At 39.2% G+C, this 16,137-nt stretch overlaps 1 protein-coding gene across 5 annotated transcripts in view; it reads left to right on the forward strand.

The window, feature by feature from the left end:
• Positions 1 to 205: 205 nt before the first annotated feature.
• Positions 206 to 16,137, forward strand: part of Bclaf1 (BCL2 associated transcription factor 1) — a 32,565-nt gene continuing 16,633 nt past the window's right edge. For 3 of the 5 annotated variants that reach the window (XR_008719247.1, XM_055599289.1, XM_055599291.1), the window contains exons 1-5: positions 206 to 343; positions 7,668 to 7,728; positions 12,067 to 12,180; positions 13,028 to 13,936; positions 15,391 to 16,056. Coding sequence is in view for 4 of the 5 variants with exons in the window: in XM_055599289.1 (XP_055455264.1) it covers positions 12,077 to 12,180; positions 13,028 to 13,936; positions 15,391 to 16,056 (1,679 nt within the window). In the remaining variant the exon portion in view is untranslated. The remainder of the gene's footprint in view (positions 344 to 7,667; positions 7,729 to 12,066; positions 12,181 to 13,027; positions 13,937 to 15,390; positions 16,057 to 16,137) is intronic. The other 2 variants (XM_055599290.1, XM_055599292.1) reach the window with 1 other exon arrangement.

A 16,137-nucleotide genomic window follows, 5' to 3' on the forward strand; every position in this document is an offset into this window, starting at 1 on the left:
TGGGGGCGACGGTCAAGGATACCTTCAAAACGAGGCCGAGGGGCCGGCGGACGAGAGCGTGGGGCCCGTCTACGTCTTCTCGCGAGATCGGCCACGCGACTTCCCAGAAGGCCTAGGGCACCTTCTCAACAGCGGCTTCCCAGCCCCGTCGGAGCGGAAGAGTGGGTGGGGCCCGCCCGGCTATTTAGCGGCTCTGGAGACCACGCCCCAAATCGGAAGTGACGGAGCCGAGGTAGCGCGTCGAGGCTACCTCTATGGTTTTCCTCTCCTCCTGGAGTCGGGAAATGGCCGCTGTGTAGTTACCACGGAGGTGAACCCCGAGGATCGTGCTTCGGCGTGTCAGGTAGGCCTGGCGCTCCATTCGGGCGCCTCGAGAAAGCTGTGGAGACGGGACGGTGGGGTGTTGGGAACTCTCCGGTGCGTGGTGACGGACGGGAGGCCAGAAGGGAGACCCCGTGCCGTTATGTGTGCGTTTCATCATCACTTCCTCGGGTTCTTAGGCGCCGTGGCCCTCGGGGGTGGGGGATGGGGAGCTGGGCGAGCAGCGGCCCGGCCTGGGAGCCTCGCTCGAGTCCGGAGCCCGTGAGGCCTCCGCGCGCGCGCGCGCAGGCCTCCTGGGCCCTTCCCCCACCCTGCTGGCAGGGGCTCCGGCGCGCGCCCTACGCTGGGCTCTGCGCAAGCGTGCCTGCTTCCTTTCTTCCCTGCCTATGGCAACGCGGCCGCGAATGTTGGCTTCGGGCTTGTCGTTGGCCTTGGGGGAGGTGTCTTTAGCCCTGGCCTGGCTTCGGGGCCTCGGATAAGTTGACGGTGACCTGCGACAAAGTTAGCGAGCGGATCAACCACTTAGCGCGACGCGGTTACGCCGCCTTCCTCGCCTCTAGGGAACGTGTCGATTTAGGCCCGGTTTAACTTGCCAGGCTGAGGCTTCCGAGGTGGTGTTTGTAACCGACCGCCCAGCGTCTGGCTGTTGGCGGGAAAGTTTCTCGTTTTGGTATCCTAGCAACTTGCTCAGTTTTAGGCTTTCACTCACTCTTGACTGAAGCACTCGGTGCGTGGTTACTGTTTTCTAGCCTGGGATTCGGGTCTTAACGGATGCCTCTAAGAAGGCCCCTTTCTCCAGTAATACAAGCGTTTGCCATACCTTTTCGGTAAGAGCTGGCACTCCTTAGGAGTTTGTTCAGGACATTGGCCGTGGTGGTTGTTGGGGTAAATGGGTGAGGAAGATAAGTTGAGGTTTTAAGTCTCCCAGTGCTGGCCTGGAACTCTCAGCGAATCTCCTGCCTTAGCTTCCGGAGTGATAGGATTTTGCATCACTACTTTGGCCTCCTGCTGAGTTTTAAGGTTTGTTTTGGCCGGGAGAGTGGCCAGAATATTGGCTGTCTCCCAAAGTGAGCCCAAGAGACTTGAACTACGGGTTCTCCACGTATTTGTGTTCGGATGATAGGCGTGCGGCATCATGCCCACCCAACACGTTAGGTTTCTCTAGTAAGAGTTGGGAATCAGCCCTCTCTGCGGAATGTTTATTTCCTCTTAGAATTGAAAAAGAAAAAAAGACCGAAATAGAAAGCAAATGTACCTAAAACTGATGAAAACGGGTTAGTCACTTCAGATTTATATTATGTTGATACAGCATAGATATTTGTTTTCTATTAATAGGAAAAAAACGGAGAACAAAATGTCTGTCCTTACTGTGAATCTGCATTCTAGATTAGCTTTAACTGGAATAGTTGGGTTACTGTTAGGCAGTAAAGGACCTTTACGGAGAAAAGACCAGTTTATTTTCATTTTTTGTTTGATCCTAACCGAATTCAGGTTAGCATGATGGAAAGTATGTCTCTGAAATAGTTCATAATGAAAAACTGAGGTTCTTAGTATTGGAATAACAGGCTCGAGCTACCATACTCAATTTATGGGGTGCTGGGACTCAAACCCAGGGTTTTGTGCATGCTGGAAAGCGCTGTCAGCCGAGCACACCCTCAGTCCTAGAGCTGACTTTTGTCTTAGAAAACAGTAGTTAATTCTGGGACTTGAAAGCTGACTTGGAAAGAGCACTGCTCAGTTATTAGGGTTTTATCTACTTTGTTGAAAAACAGTATGGGGAGTATCTCTGTGATGTGAAAGAAGTGGAGGAAGTGGTTCAGGTGCATATGGATCTCTGCATTGGAAATTCCCAGGACTGTATTTGAAATCATTGGTTGAATACTATCCACTAGCTGAAATTTGTGTAATTTTCATGACAGATCAATAAAAGAACCAAGAAGACCAGTGTGTATCTGGGTACTAATTGTAAGTGGTTGAAGTTGGAGGATGTGGGTTTGTGCATTACTGGTATCTACTTAAACATTTTTAAAAATACTGAGTATTACCTTTGTATACTCAAGATTGAGAATTACAGGCATTTAATACTCAAGATTGAGAATCAGCTTGATCATGAATAAGTAATAGTATATTACTTACATTGAGTGATAGTACTAACCTGCATTTGTTTTAATGTTTTAGGGCTTTCTAGCATCAATTTAATTCATCATTTCTCCATTTTTGGAGATGAATTCCAAAAGGTGTAAAACTTAAGGTCACATAAGCCAGGGAATGGCACAACCTGTTTAGTTTATTCTTTAAAATGAAAAGTAGTGTGATAAGTAGCTGGACCAAACTAAAAGTTTGTGACTAATCTAGTTTGCTTTTAATTGTGGGAAGTTTTTGGTACAAAAGTAAAATTGTAAGCCTAGTGTAATGGCTCAGACCTTTAATCTCAGCACTCAGGAGGCAGACAGGAGGAGCTTTGAGTTTGAAGCCAGCCTGTTTATATAGTGAATTCCAGGATAGTCAGGGCTATGTCCCTGTCTCAAAAAAACAAATAAACAAAAAGCTAAGATAATGAAATGAACTTCATGTTCTCGTTATTTATGTTTACTAATTTTCAGAATTTTGGTTTTTGTTCATTCTGTGATATTCTAAATCAAACTTCCAAACATTTTATTAAGCATTTCTGAAATTACTTTCATAGAATATTTGTTAATGCTGTATTGAAAACATAAGATTGGTCTTAAATAAGGAAGTAGTTTGAAATAAGTTTATAGGTAGCCTGCAGAAAAACTGTAACAAGGCTACTACCAATAATAACTAATGCCTGAGCATACACCATGTCCCAGTCTGTAAGCTTAGCCTTTTAAAAAAAAATTATTATTGTAAATACCTTATTTTATATCTATAGAAATTAAAACTTGAAAAAGATTAACTTATATAATTGTCATTTAATGAGTGAGCCTGGAGTTGAACCTAATATACTTGAGTATTACAGTGTATCTTTTAGATTTTAAAATTTGTGAATGGCAGTAATTTGCTTTAAATTTGGGTCCCAACATGCTAAATAATAAGTTTTGAGGCAGTCCACACTGGTCCTCACATTTGTCCTTCCTCAGGCCTCCCAAATGCTGTGATTACAAAGCTTGTGTCCTCGAGCTTGATACACTTTATACACTTGCTTCTAGCCAGTCTGATACATTATTCAGAAAAGGTTCTAAAATAGTTATGGGTTTATTTATTCATTCTTTTATTTGGTTATTTGAGACAGTTTCTCTGTGTTCCTGTTTGTCCTGGAACTCTGGTAGATTGGGCTGGCTTTGAACTCTGCCTCTGTCTCTAAAGGTATGCACACCACTGCCTAGCATGGGTTTTATTTCTAAACACAAAACATGGCTGTTTTTCTGAATTCTGTACTGTGGTGAGACAGATAAGATTCATAAGGCAACTTATTCTCTCTTATAGTTGGAGTTGAAGTCTCTTTTTGTTTTGTTATTTTGAGATGTGTTTCTCTTTGTTGCCCTGGCTGTCCCGGAACTCACGCTGTAGACCAGGCTGGCCTTGAACTCAGAGATCCACCTGCCTCTGCTGGGATTAGAGGTTGAGCCACCACTGCTGGGCTTTAGAGTTAAGAGTCTTTTAATAGGCAGCCTTGGTTGAAATCCAAAAAAGGCTTGGCATTTTAAAATTTTATACTTGAGTTGTAGCCATCTGAGGCTTTGAGGCCTACAGATTCTGGATCAAACATTTTATGGTCTGATTATGCCATAAAAACCACAAACACATCTTTTGTTTTGCCTTCAACATGTCTTGTTTCCCTGATGCTTAAGTATCAAGCTATTAGAGTTTGGGGATCTTCATCAGTTTTTCTTACTTACATATTCCTTGTTCCATAGTCCATACTCCCAACAAATTCATGAATGTTGATATGTATAATGTGAAACCAAAATCTAGATCTGTAGCTTTTCCCTCTTTGCAACCATCATGCCTAGTTAACTTTGGACTGTCCAGTTTGTCCACTTGTTCTCTTTTTTAGGGTTATTATCCTGTAGATGGCAGCCACCCTAAAATGTAGATCGTATAATTTCAACTCTCCTCATAAACGTAGGGATTCCCATTAGGGTCAAGAGGGTTGGGGAGATGGCTCAGTGGGGTTAGTGCCTGCTGTAGAAATGGGGACCTGGTTGGTGACCTGGCTTTGCACTCCTAGCATGCACCTGAACATCTAGGCCTTGTAACCCAGCACTAGGGAGTGGAGATAGGAGCCTGGGAGGGACCAGATGCTTGTTTGTTAGTTGGTGAGATTTTGTGGAGAAGCAGCAACTGAAGAAGACATTCTGATGTCAGCCTCTGGCCTTGCACCTGCATGTATACACGCATGCATACGTCACACACAGGAAAAAAATAGAGGGAAATTATTTGTTTACTCTGGTCCACTAGATGCTATTTAATGTGTTTCTTTTTACATGTTACTTAATACTACTTCAACTCTTGCTCAGTGCTTCAGCTTAACCCTTTCTGTCCTGAATATGTAAGGTTTGATCCTCTGCCTAGAATGTTGTTCCTCTTTCTGTAGGTCTTTGTGCTGTTCTTGTCTTTAGCTTAAATGTTACCTCATTAAAGAAGACCCAAGGATTTACTACAGTTGTCCTAATCATTCCTGTTAATATGTCACCCTGTTTGGGCTTTTTTTTTTTTTTTTTTTTTTTTTTTTTTGTCCCCCTTTTTGGGTTTTTTTTTTTTTTTTTTTTTTCCTTTTTTCAACCCTCCAGTGTGGTAATTTGGTATTTCCTCCCTTCCTTCCCTGCATATCTCAGGCTGGCCTGAAACTTCACATTCTCTGTTTCCATTGCCGAGAGTACACATGTGAAACTTTTTCTTGGCAGTCTTTGATACTGGCTGTTCTATATTGTTGGTGTGAATCCTTGGATATATCTGATCAAGCATATACATGTTCGTTGGTTTCAGCAGACAACAGTCTATTTTTTTCCTCGGCTTTCTCTTTTAGTGTTTCTTGGACTTTAAAAATACGACTTGGAGTAAAGGGGATTGGCAGTTGATTCTTACAAATATACAGATTAAAATTAGCTGTTTGCAAATGTTTGGGTCAAGTGTTACCTAAAATTCTTATTTCTGGTGGTGAAATCAGTTGATTTCCAGATGAGAATAAAATGTTTAGAGTGTTGTGTGGATGAGTGTGGCTGTGCACACCTGTGAGTGTCTGAGTGTAGATTTGAGGTTGACATTTGCTGTCTTTCTTTTGCTGTTTTATTTTTTGAGGTGGGATCTCTCTGAACTGCCCAGGTTGATTGGCCAGTGATCTGCATGGGTCCTCATGTCTGCCTCCCAGTTCTCAGATGGCAGTGCATCCCCCCATGCCTCGCCTGTTAGTGCATGGCTGCTGGGATCCAGACTCAAGTACAGGGCTGCACCAGTAAGCACTGAAAACTCTGCCTTCGTCCTGGCACTAGGATAAAGTTTTAACAGAATTTGAAGTTAAAAAGTTAGTTTTCTTTTTTTAAAATCTACTTGGGGGTTTTATTTTCTAAAAAACTTGTACAAACTTTAGAACTATATTTTTGTACCAAAGCCTACTTGGTTTTGGTTTTACTGCTTTATAAAATTTCCCAGTTAAAGGGATGTTATTACTGATAGACACATTTAATTTTTTTTTTAATTTTATAATATAGCCATTATCATAAGTTATATTACAGCCATTGTATTTTTTTAACATTTATTTATACATATGAGAACTCCATTTGCATGTATGCCTGCATTACAGAAGAGACCATCAGATCCCATTTAGATGGTTATGAGCCACCATGTGGTTGCTGGGAATTGAACTCAGGACCTCTGGAAGAGCAGACAGCGCCCTTAACTGTTGAGCCATCTCGCCAGCCCTGACACATTTAATTTTACTACTACTCTTTGTAGTTCAAAAATAGCATTTTTAAATTTCATCATTGCATAAGAGTCTGGATTTTTATTTTATGAGTAAAATAAAAAATAGTAAGAGTGCTAGCCTCTTACAAGCAGCTGTAGATTCTAATTTCTGTTCTGATGGCTTTTGGTCTTTGTGTATAACTGATAATCTCTGAATGCTCACAAAATTGTAACCTTTTCAGTATTGGATTACTGAATACCATTAAATTTATTCACATAGTATTGGTTAATTAATTTAAGAGTATTAATTCCCTATAGACTTGTGTCATTATTGTCGGTTTTTTAGATTGTTAGTCAGATAACGTGTAAAAAATGTTTTTGTTGGTTCCAGGCGTGGTGGCCTTTAATCCCAGTACCAGGCAAGTGGATCTCTAAGAGTACGAGGCCAGCCTAGTTTACTAAGAGAGTCCTAGACAGCCAAGACTACACAGAGAAACCCTCTTCTAAAAAAAAGAAATTTACGTGCTTACAGTTGAAGGAAATTTTTAAAAATCAGTTTTAGATAAAAGGAAGTTTTAAGAAAATGAGCAGAGCATTAAGCTGTTGTAGATGTTAGAAAATAGATCATTATGAATATTGATTACAGGCTACTTTTCAGGTAGCCTTTTTTCATATGCAAAGATGGTGTTGACTATTTTGAGGTTTTATGATGGAGTGCCATTTTGTTCCCTAAAGGTCAGGTGACTGCAGTTAGAATTCAGATATCAGTTACATGACGCTCTGCAATGTTGGGACTAGAAAATTTTTGTTTTGTTTTGCTTTTCTTTGTTAATGGTTGTGTGTGATTTCATGTAGCCTAGGAGCGTGGAACACACTGTATAAATGAGGATGAACTCAAACTGATTCTCCTGCTTTCTTGCCCTAATTTGTGGTTTATAGGTGTTACTGTTGTTGGTTTAATTATTGTTCTATGTTGTGCCTGCATAAAGGTCTGCACCAGGTTCCTGGTTGGTGCTTTGGGTGGCCTGAAGAGGGTGTCAGATCTCTTAGAACTTCTTGTGAACCACCATTTGGGTCCTGGGAATTAAACAGTCCTCTGAATACCAGCCAGTGTTCTTAAACAGTGAACCATATCCTGGGCCTCTGTCACCTACCTGACATAGGCTGTTGTTAAATCAAAGCTCAGGCTAAGCTTAAAGTCACCTATTGCTTAGCTTATTGCTTATATGAGCACCTTATTAAACTGTTATGATCAAAAGTTTACTGTTTCCCCAAGTCAGGCAAGGTATATGCCTGTAATTTCAGTACTTGAGAGGTCAAAGTGGAGGTCAGTTTGGGCTGTGTAATTTATTGCTTCACCCGATGTATGTACTATAACCAGTGTGTATCAAGTTTACCAGAAATTCAAACTTTTCTTTTATTTTTTAATCATTGCTAGAAATTTGAATTTAGAGTTTAATTTCCCATAAAATTCTCTCCAGGAAGAATCTTGGCAGTATCTTAAAGACATCACTGACTTCTGGATCCTGCATAAAGTCCAAGGTAAATAACATTCATTTTCTCTAGGTTTTACTATTAACTTACTGAGAAAAACTGACTGCCAACCAAAATCAGAAGAAGTGCTTAAGATTGATATAACCTGGCCTTGGAGATAGAACTCAAGAAGTAGGGTGCTTGCCTAATATGCACCAGGCCCTAGCTGCAACCCCTAGTACCAGTAAAGTTGCCTAGAACATTTTCTTTCTTTTTGTGGGGGAGAGTGGTGTCTTCTGTAAAGTTAGTTTAAGAATTTTTTTTTTTCACTTCTTCATTGTATATTAGCTTTCTCTACTTCTATAAATGTTTTTAAAGACTCAGGACACAAAATGCCATTTAAAAACAAAAGGAAGGAACCACCAGAACCCTCCTTTGAGACAAAGTCTTTTTGTGTAGCCCTAACGTATACCTAGTAGTGAGGTGACCACTTCTTTCTAATCGTGCCTAGGTCAAACCTTTCCACTTACTAATTTATTTTGGATTTTTTGAGACTGTAGTCCTGTCTGTCCTAGAACTCACTGTGTACACCAGGCCAGCCTTGAACTCACAGGGATCCCCTGCTTCTGTGTCCCCAGTATTAAGTTAAAGGCATCATGCTTGGCTTGATTAAATTGTCCTTAATGTACTTTAGTACTATTTTATAATAAACTTTCAGTACACAAATACCTTAAATTATTTAATAAGCATTAAGATTTAAATATATGAGAATCATAGGTCTTTACAAGGTTAATACATTGAGGTTTATGGACATGATTACTTATTTTGACTGAGAAGTCAGGAATTTGCAAAGTTACATAGTTGGCCCTTGACTAACACTGAACTTTGAGGCTTGCAAAGATGGCTTAGTAGTAAAAACACTTGCTATGCAAGCCTTATAACCTCAGTTCAATCCCCTGAATAGAGTGAGGAGGGAACCAACTTTTTATAAAGTTGTCTGATATTTCACATGTAGAATGTGGCATTTTTCATCCATACACATGTATCATTTACTCAAAGTAAAAAATAATTTGGGGCTGGAGAGATGGCTCAGCAGTTTACTGTTCTTTCAGAGGACATGGTTCAGTTCCCAGCATCCACATGGCAGCTCACAACTACCTGTAACTCTAGTTCTGAAAACCTTATACCTTCTGGCCTCAGTAGGTTCCAGGCATACATATGCAGGCAGATAATCCATGTACATAAAATGAAAATTTAAGTAAATAAATTTAGTTTTCAGTTTTCCCCAGCCCCTCTCAGTGCTAGGAAACAAGCTCCTTACTTTGTGTGTGCTTGGCAATTACATGCTCAGTTCTTATTTTTTCTTTTACTCTAAGGATTGAACCTATGACCAATGTTTGCTTAGCAAGTACTCTACTACAGAGCTCTGTGTATTACTAACCCACAAGCCCTCTTCCCCTTTTTCTTTCTTTCTTTCTTTCTTTTTTTTTTTTTTTTTTTTTTTTTTTGATACTAGGCCTTACTGCGTTTCCCAGGCTGGTCTCGAACGAACTCTTGTTAGCTTGGGCAGGCTTGATGCTTTTGTTTCAGAAGGCTGGCTTCTTCCACCTGGGCTAGCTTTGTGGATGGCTTAAAAAAATTTGTAGACCATATAGTTTAATTAAATAATTTCATTAAATTAAATAATTAAAAAATTAAAAAGTAGTTTGCATGTAAATATGTACTTTATCACCATAAAATCTATACAAGCTAAAGTTTATGGACACAGTGCACAGGTTCATTTACTATTAAAATATAAACAAATACGAAGATGCACTATTTAACATTGACTTTGATAACTCTAGTACAAACTAATTCTCAAACTAACTGTTTCTGATGTAAGCTCATGTGTAGTGCGTAGCCACAATGTAATGCTGATACCCTCATGGGAGCAGCTTTTGTTAACACATTTTCTATTGCATTTATTTACATCATGCAACATTTAATTATATAATATGCCAGTTTTTTATCAGTCAGGTTTTTGGTCAACATAATCAATTAGTATTAGGTTTTGGAACAATCAGAAGTTTGTGGAAGTTTGTCTGCCTGGGTTAGTGTCCATAGTGCCTGTAGTTAAGTGTTCAACTTACATGGCAAAATAAGTTTAAAAGGCTGAGGCTCTCGTTGGCTCACTCTCTCTCCCTTGCTCTCTCCCTCTTGCCCTCTCCCTCCACTCCTCTCTTGTGTGTCTTCTGAATCACTGAAAAATTAAAAACTGATATTTGATATGTACATTCAATGATTTACCATATATGTATATTTTTTTCATAGGAGAAGCGCATTTTATAAATTAGTACTATCATTGATACCTGCAGCTAGTGAGGTCTGTAAAAGGAACTTTCATGGACTGTTTCAGTTGTTGTTTCCGGGGCAACAATTGAATAAGCTTACTTAATAAGCTTACCCTTTCTTGTTCTTACTGAGCTGGCTGTTTGAACACATTTCTGAGTTCTGGCTCAAACTCCTTTCCCAGCCCACTTACTCAATCTGGCTTTTCTCTAAGCCTCTGAATTGCTCTGCTTGGCCTCAAACTAATTCCAGCAGTCTTTAATCCTCTGGCCCCTTCTTTGTTCACCTGTCTTTATGCACTGTCTCTATTGGTGTCCGGGTAAAACTGCCTCTTTGCTCTCCTTCTCCCTTCTCTCCTTCATTTTCTCTCTCTGCCTCCTCCCTTTCCCTCCCTCTTCTCTCCCTCTTTTTCTTTCTCTTCCCCACCTCTCCATTGCCCTTTCCTCTCTTGTGAGAGTTGGGTAGGCATGTCCTATTCAGTGAGATCTCTTTCTGATCTGCCACTCAATTAAATATCACTTTTAAACAGGGGTGCTTCCTTCTACAAACTAACTTCACCTTCATCGTTTGGTATTAAAGGCATGTACCATGACCCCTGGACCTAAGCTTTTCTTTACCTGAAACTTGCTCTATACTAGGCTGGCTTGAACTCAGATCTGCTTGCCTCTGTCCCCTGGGTTAAAGCGTGTTTGTATTCCAGCTGGATCACACAAACCTAGAAGATCTTTGGATGTGATCTCTTGCCATGTTCTGAATTAAAATTCCTCTGCAGAGGTTCAGTTATATCAGTGTTTAGAAAAGTTAAGTTGTGCCTAACTTTTCTTTTTCTTGTAGTTCTAATATTTCTTATGATCACTTTAATACCTGTATCTTTTTTTTTTACTCTTATCAACAAGATATAAGGTGAGGTTGGCATTGCCCTGTAAGTTTTAAAGCTGTGAAGAGGTTTAGTGACATTTATTCTATAGGAGACTACATAGTGCATATTGATGTTTTTGTGTATGATAAACAAGTGTAGTGCTTTCTTAAGTCCATAAAGCACTCTTAATGGCAACCTGGTGAGGTTTCTTTTTTAATTAATTTGTTTTTAATTACTGTGCCAGATTTTCCTTAATGGTATGTGTTTGGTTGCTCATTTGTTGGATCCCTGTTATAGGAGTTCAGGACTGTTGTTAACCATTATGTGGGTTCTGGAAATTGAACCCCAGTCCACTAGAAGGGCAACCAGTGCCTTTTTTCTTTTTTTTTTTAATTGAAAAAAATTCTCTTATGCTATATTTTGTATATTTTTTATACAGTATATTATGTTTTTCCTCTTCTCTTAATTCCTTCCAGATCCTTCCCACGTTTCTAACTTACGTTCTTATTCTTTTTAAAACACAAAGCACTCCCACAAAATAAACAAGCAAAAGACAAAAAATAGCTAAACAAAGCAAAATGAGACAAGAAGTCTGTAATGTAGTAGAGTTTGCAGAAACAGCATTGAGTTCATATTGTGTTGGCGAAGTACTTACTCTCTGTACACCCATTTATACTCTGTTGGAGAAAATTGATTTTTTTTCTTTGCTAGGTGTGATCACCTGCAGTTAGGGGTGAGACCTGGTGTCCACTTTTCCTCAGTGCTGGGACTGTGTCTCAGACAGTGCTCTTAACCAGTAAAGCCATCTCTAGTCTGTATTGTGCTACTGTGTTCTTTTTTCAGGTTTCTTTCCTGCTATACTGTTAAATGATTTTAACTTTTCTATGGGTGAGGTAGGTAGGCTTTTATATTGGGAATAGAAAAACATCTAACACAACTGTAGTTTGACACTGCTTTTCCTGACTTTTGTCTGTAGTCTGTTGTTACGCCTTTGGATTGAAACAAATAGGTGTTAAGGCCATAGAAATACTTATCTTGAATAATTAGTACTTGTTATGCAGTTAAAAACAGTTTTATTTAGGGATAATAGATCTGTTTTATAAGTTAAGTATTCATTTGGAAAGAATGACATGTAAAAATCCAACTCATATCTGGAAATAAATATCAAAATATCTTTATTACTATTGATTTAACCTAATTGATTTTTTTCATTTGATTAGGAGAAAAGAAATGGGCCGCTCCAATTCTAGATCACATTCTTCAAGATCCAAGTCTAGATCACAGTCTAGTTCTAGATCAAGATCAAGATCGCATTCTAGAAAGAAGAGATACAGGTGAATTAATGTATTTCTGGTGCTTTTAGTAATGAAATAGTAGTTAATAATTAGTGTCTGCTGTATTTAGGTGTACTGCTAACAGAAGCAGTGTGTCATTCTCAGTAAAACTCCATGAATTGAATGTGCTGTCCTCATTTAGAACTGAAATTGAGACTTGTCCAAGTTGTAATCTAGTTATCACCTGTGACTTAAGATCTGAGATTTACTCTTCTGTGCTAATACATGATGAATATCTTTGGTATTTTTCCATATTAAGAGATGAACTGGTTATTGTAAGAAGTCTTTGGCACTGAATCTTATTTACTTTTGGTTTTTCCTTTCTGAGTCTGGTTCTTTAAAGGATAATTTCCCTTTTTTGTTGTTTAAAAATGATTCTTTTCCTTAAATACTAATTTCCACTGCATAGAAATTAGAAGCTTGTTGAGAATGAATACTAGTTAGTAATTTTTCTGTACTTTATATTCAGCTTTTTTGAATATCAGTGGCACTTACTCTATGTAATGCCATGTAACCTTTTTTTCTATTAGCAATATATGGTACCATTTAAATTTCTCTTACTATGACTTGTAGTGCCACCCTAAATGTATTATAATCTTTTGTTGGCTATATTGATAGCCTCTCCCCCATTTCGTCTATTTTCCCCAGACATATTATAATTTTACTTTCATTGTTTACCTTGGACAGAAGCTTTTAAAAGACTAGAAACAGTAACCTTTTTCAAACAAATAAGTTTTTTAAGTAAATATGGTTTTTGTCTTTTATATGTTTTGTTTAGCCAAATGTATCTAAAATGGTAGAATGAAGTACTTTATTATTCTTAAATTGATACTTATTTCATTTTTAGTTCTAGGTCTCGTTCCAGAACATATTCAAGGTCTCGTAGTAGAGATCGTATTTATTCTAGAGATTATCGTCGAGATTACAGGAATAATAGAGGAATGAGACGACCTTACGGGTACAGAGGACGGGGTAGAGGGTATTATCAAGGAGGAGGAGGTAGATATCATCGAGGTGGCTATAGACCTGTCTGGAATAGAAGGCATTCTAGGAGTCCTAGACGAGGTCGGTCACGTTCCAGGAGTCCGAAAAGAAGGTCCGTGTCTTCGCAAAGATCCCGAAGCAGATCTCGCCGCTCATACAGATCCTCTAGGTCTCCAAGATCATCATCATCTCGTTCTTCATCCCCATATAGCAAATCTCCTGTCTCTAAAAGACGAGGGTCTCAGGAAAAACAAACCAAAAAAGCTGAAGGGGAACCCCAGGAAGAGAGTCCTTTGAAAAGCAAATCACAGGAGGAGCCAAAGGATACCTTTGAGCACGATCCATCTGAGTCTGTTGATGAGTTTAATAAGTCTGCCACATCTGGTGATATTTGGCCTGGCCTTTCAGCTTATGATAATAGCCCCAGGTCACCTCATAGTCCCTCACCTATTGCTACACCACCTAGTCAGAGCTCATCTTGCTCAGATGCCCCCATGCTTAGTACAGTCCACTCTGCCAAAAACACCCCTTCTCAGCATTCACATTCCATTCAACATAGTCCCGAAAGGTCTGGATCTGGTTCTGTGGGAAATGGGTCTAGTCGATATAGTCCTTCCCAGAACAGTCCGATTCATCATGTCCCATCACGAAGAAGCCCTGCAAAGACAATCACACCACAGAATGCTCCAAGAGAGGAATCTAGGGGGCGGTCCTCTTTTTATCCTGAAGGCGGAGATCAGGAAACAGCAAAGACGGGAAAGTTTTTGAAAAGGTAAGAACCCGAAGTAGGGCATGTATATTTTCATAGTAATAATTTAAAAATAGCATTGTGGCATGTATTTAGCTGTTTTTATTTGTTCCTGATTGATAATTCTAAATTATTTTGTTTTGGTAATATTTCTTTTCTTTGTTTTAATGTTAGTCATTTTCGATCAGTTCCCAACTAACAGTTAAAAACAAGGAAAATTAAGTGGCCTAAGGAAACCAAAAATATATAGTAAACACAATAAACAGTTTTGTGTTACAGACTTTTTCCCATTTTGCTTTAGAATGTGACCTTAAATAAACAGTGTGGTCAAATTACTTGCTCTTGGGTGGTAATACAGTGCAGCTGTCTGTACTTAGTGAATTCTTCCTGACTTGGAATAAACATCTTTATTTCTCAGTGAATCTAATGATATTTTAAGTACTTGGTTTAAATTTCTTTCATCAGCCCTTGTAGTTTATCACACTTAGTTATCTCTGATCCTCTGTTTCCTCCATCCACTGCACATACCCCAACCCCAGTGCTTTATCTCTCAGGATGTGATTGGTTGCCTTTCCTCTTCTGCCATCTTTCTCCTTGCACTAGGCTTTTCATTTAGATATTAATGCTGAGGAAGTGTTTCAGTTCAAGCCTAAATTGTACTTTGTGCATCCTGACTTGTTTTTCAACTTTGACCTAGTGAACAAGTGAAAACAACCAGTGGGGAAGAAAAGAGAACAACATTACAGAAAGAGATGCTAGCAAGTGAATGAAAAATTAGGTTGTTAATATAGTATGAGTGACGTAAAAAGTCAGAAAGAACAAGTATGCTGTTTATGATTTTTTTAACAATACAACCTGGAATTTTTTCTGAACTGATGAAGAACTTCTATTATTGTGAGAGCAAACTTTTCAAGGAGTATTTTGTGATTGCAGTAGAGTATTAAATACCTAAGGTTATTTTATTAAAGATTGTTTCCATGAGCTCTTATTTTTATGGACAGAAAAGGTAAATGGTGGCACATACTGTTATCCCCAATAGGAGGGAGGTAGAGGCAGGATGATCAACAGTGCCACTGTGAAAAGTTTGAGGGTAGCCTGGAATACATGAAATCTTACTGCAAAATTCAAAAATGAAATCTGACAATTTGAGCATAAATGTGAATTTAATTTTAGTAGGTATTTGTATTGTCTGTTAGTGGTTCCTAGCCTCAAATTTAAATTTAGCTTGTGTCATAAATCAGAATCTCTTAACATTTAGATTTTGTAGTATAAAATTGTGGCAGGTGACTGCAATGAATAGTTTTTTGAGGATAGCTTTACTTTAGGAAGTATATATAAGTTCTGTGTGGATGCTTTAATGGTTTAAAAATAAGGTTAATTTTCAGAAGGGTTATGTTCTTTTGTTGGATACATTTAAATGTGCAAGTTAGCTACAAGTGGATGCCATCAGAGTTACTGTGCTCTTTGCTTATTCACAGGTTCACAGATGAAGAGTCTAGAGTGTTCCTGCTTGATAGGGGGAACAGGGATAAAGAGGCTGCAAAGGAGAAAGGGCCAGAGAAAGGCAGGGCAGAGGGCGATTGGGATGATCAGGAAGTTCTAGATTACTTCAGCGATAAAGAGTCTGCAAAACAAAAGTTTCATGACTCAGAAGGGGATGACACAGAGGAGACAGAGGATTATAGACAGTTTAGGAAATCGGTGCTGGCAGATCAAGGGAAGAGCTTTGCTGCTTCATCTCACCGGAGTACTGAGGAGGAAGGACCCAAGTACAAGTCCAAAGTTTCACTCAAAGGCAATAGAGAAAGTGATGGATTTAGAGAAGAAAAAAACTATAAACTGAAAGAGACTGCATATATAGTGGAAAGGCCTAGCACTGCAAAAGACAAGCACAAGGAAGAAGACAAAGGCTCTGAAAGAATAACTGTGAAGAAAGAGGCGCAGCCATCACCTGAGCAGGTAAAGTCTGAAAAGCTCAAAGAGCTCTTTGATTACAGTCCCCCTCTGCACAAGAGTCTGGACACACGAGAAAAGTCCGTCTTCAGAGAGGAGAGCCCGCTGAGGATCAAAATGATAGCCAGCGATTCTCATCGTCCTGAAGTCAAACTCAAAATGGCCCCTGTTCCTCTCGATGATTCTAACAGGTAATTCCACATTGATGATTAGGAAGCAGTGTAGAGGTAGAAATGAAATTATTTTTTTGAACATGGAATTTACACATTCAA

This window comes from Psammomys obesus, unplaced genomic scaffold (assembly GCF_907164565.1).
Source record: "Psammomys obesus unplaced genomic scaffold, mPsaObe1.curated_primary_1811, whole genome shotgun sequence".
In the NCBI taxonomy this organism is placed as follows: domain Eukaryota; kingdom Metazoa; phylum Chordata; class Mammalia; order Rodentia; family Muridae; genus Psammomys; species Psammomys obesus.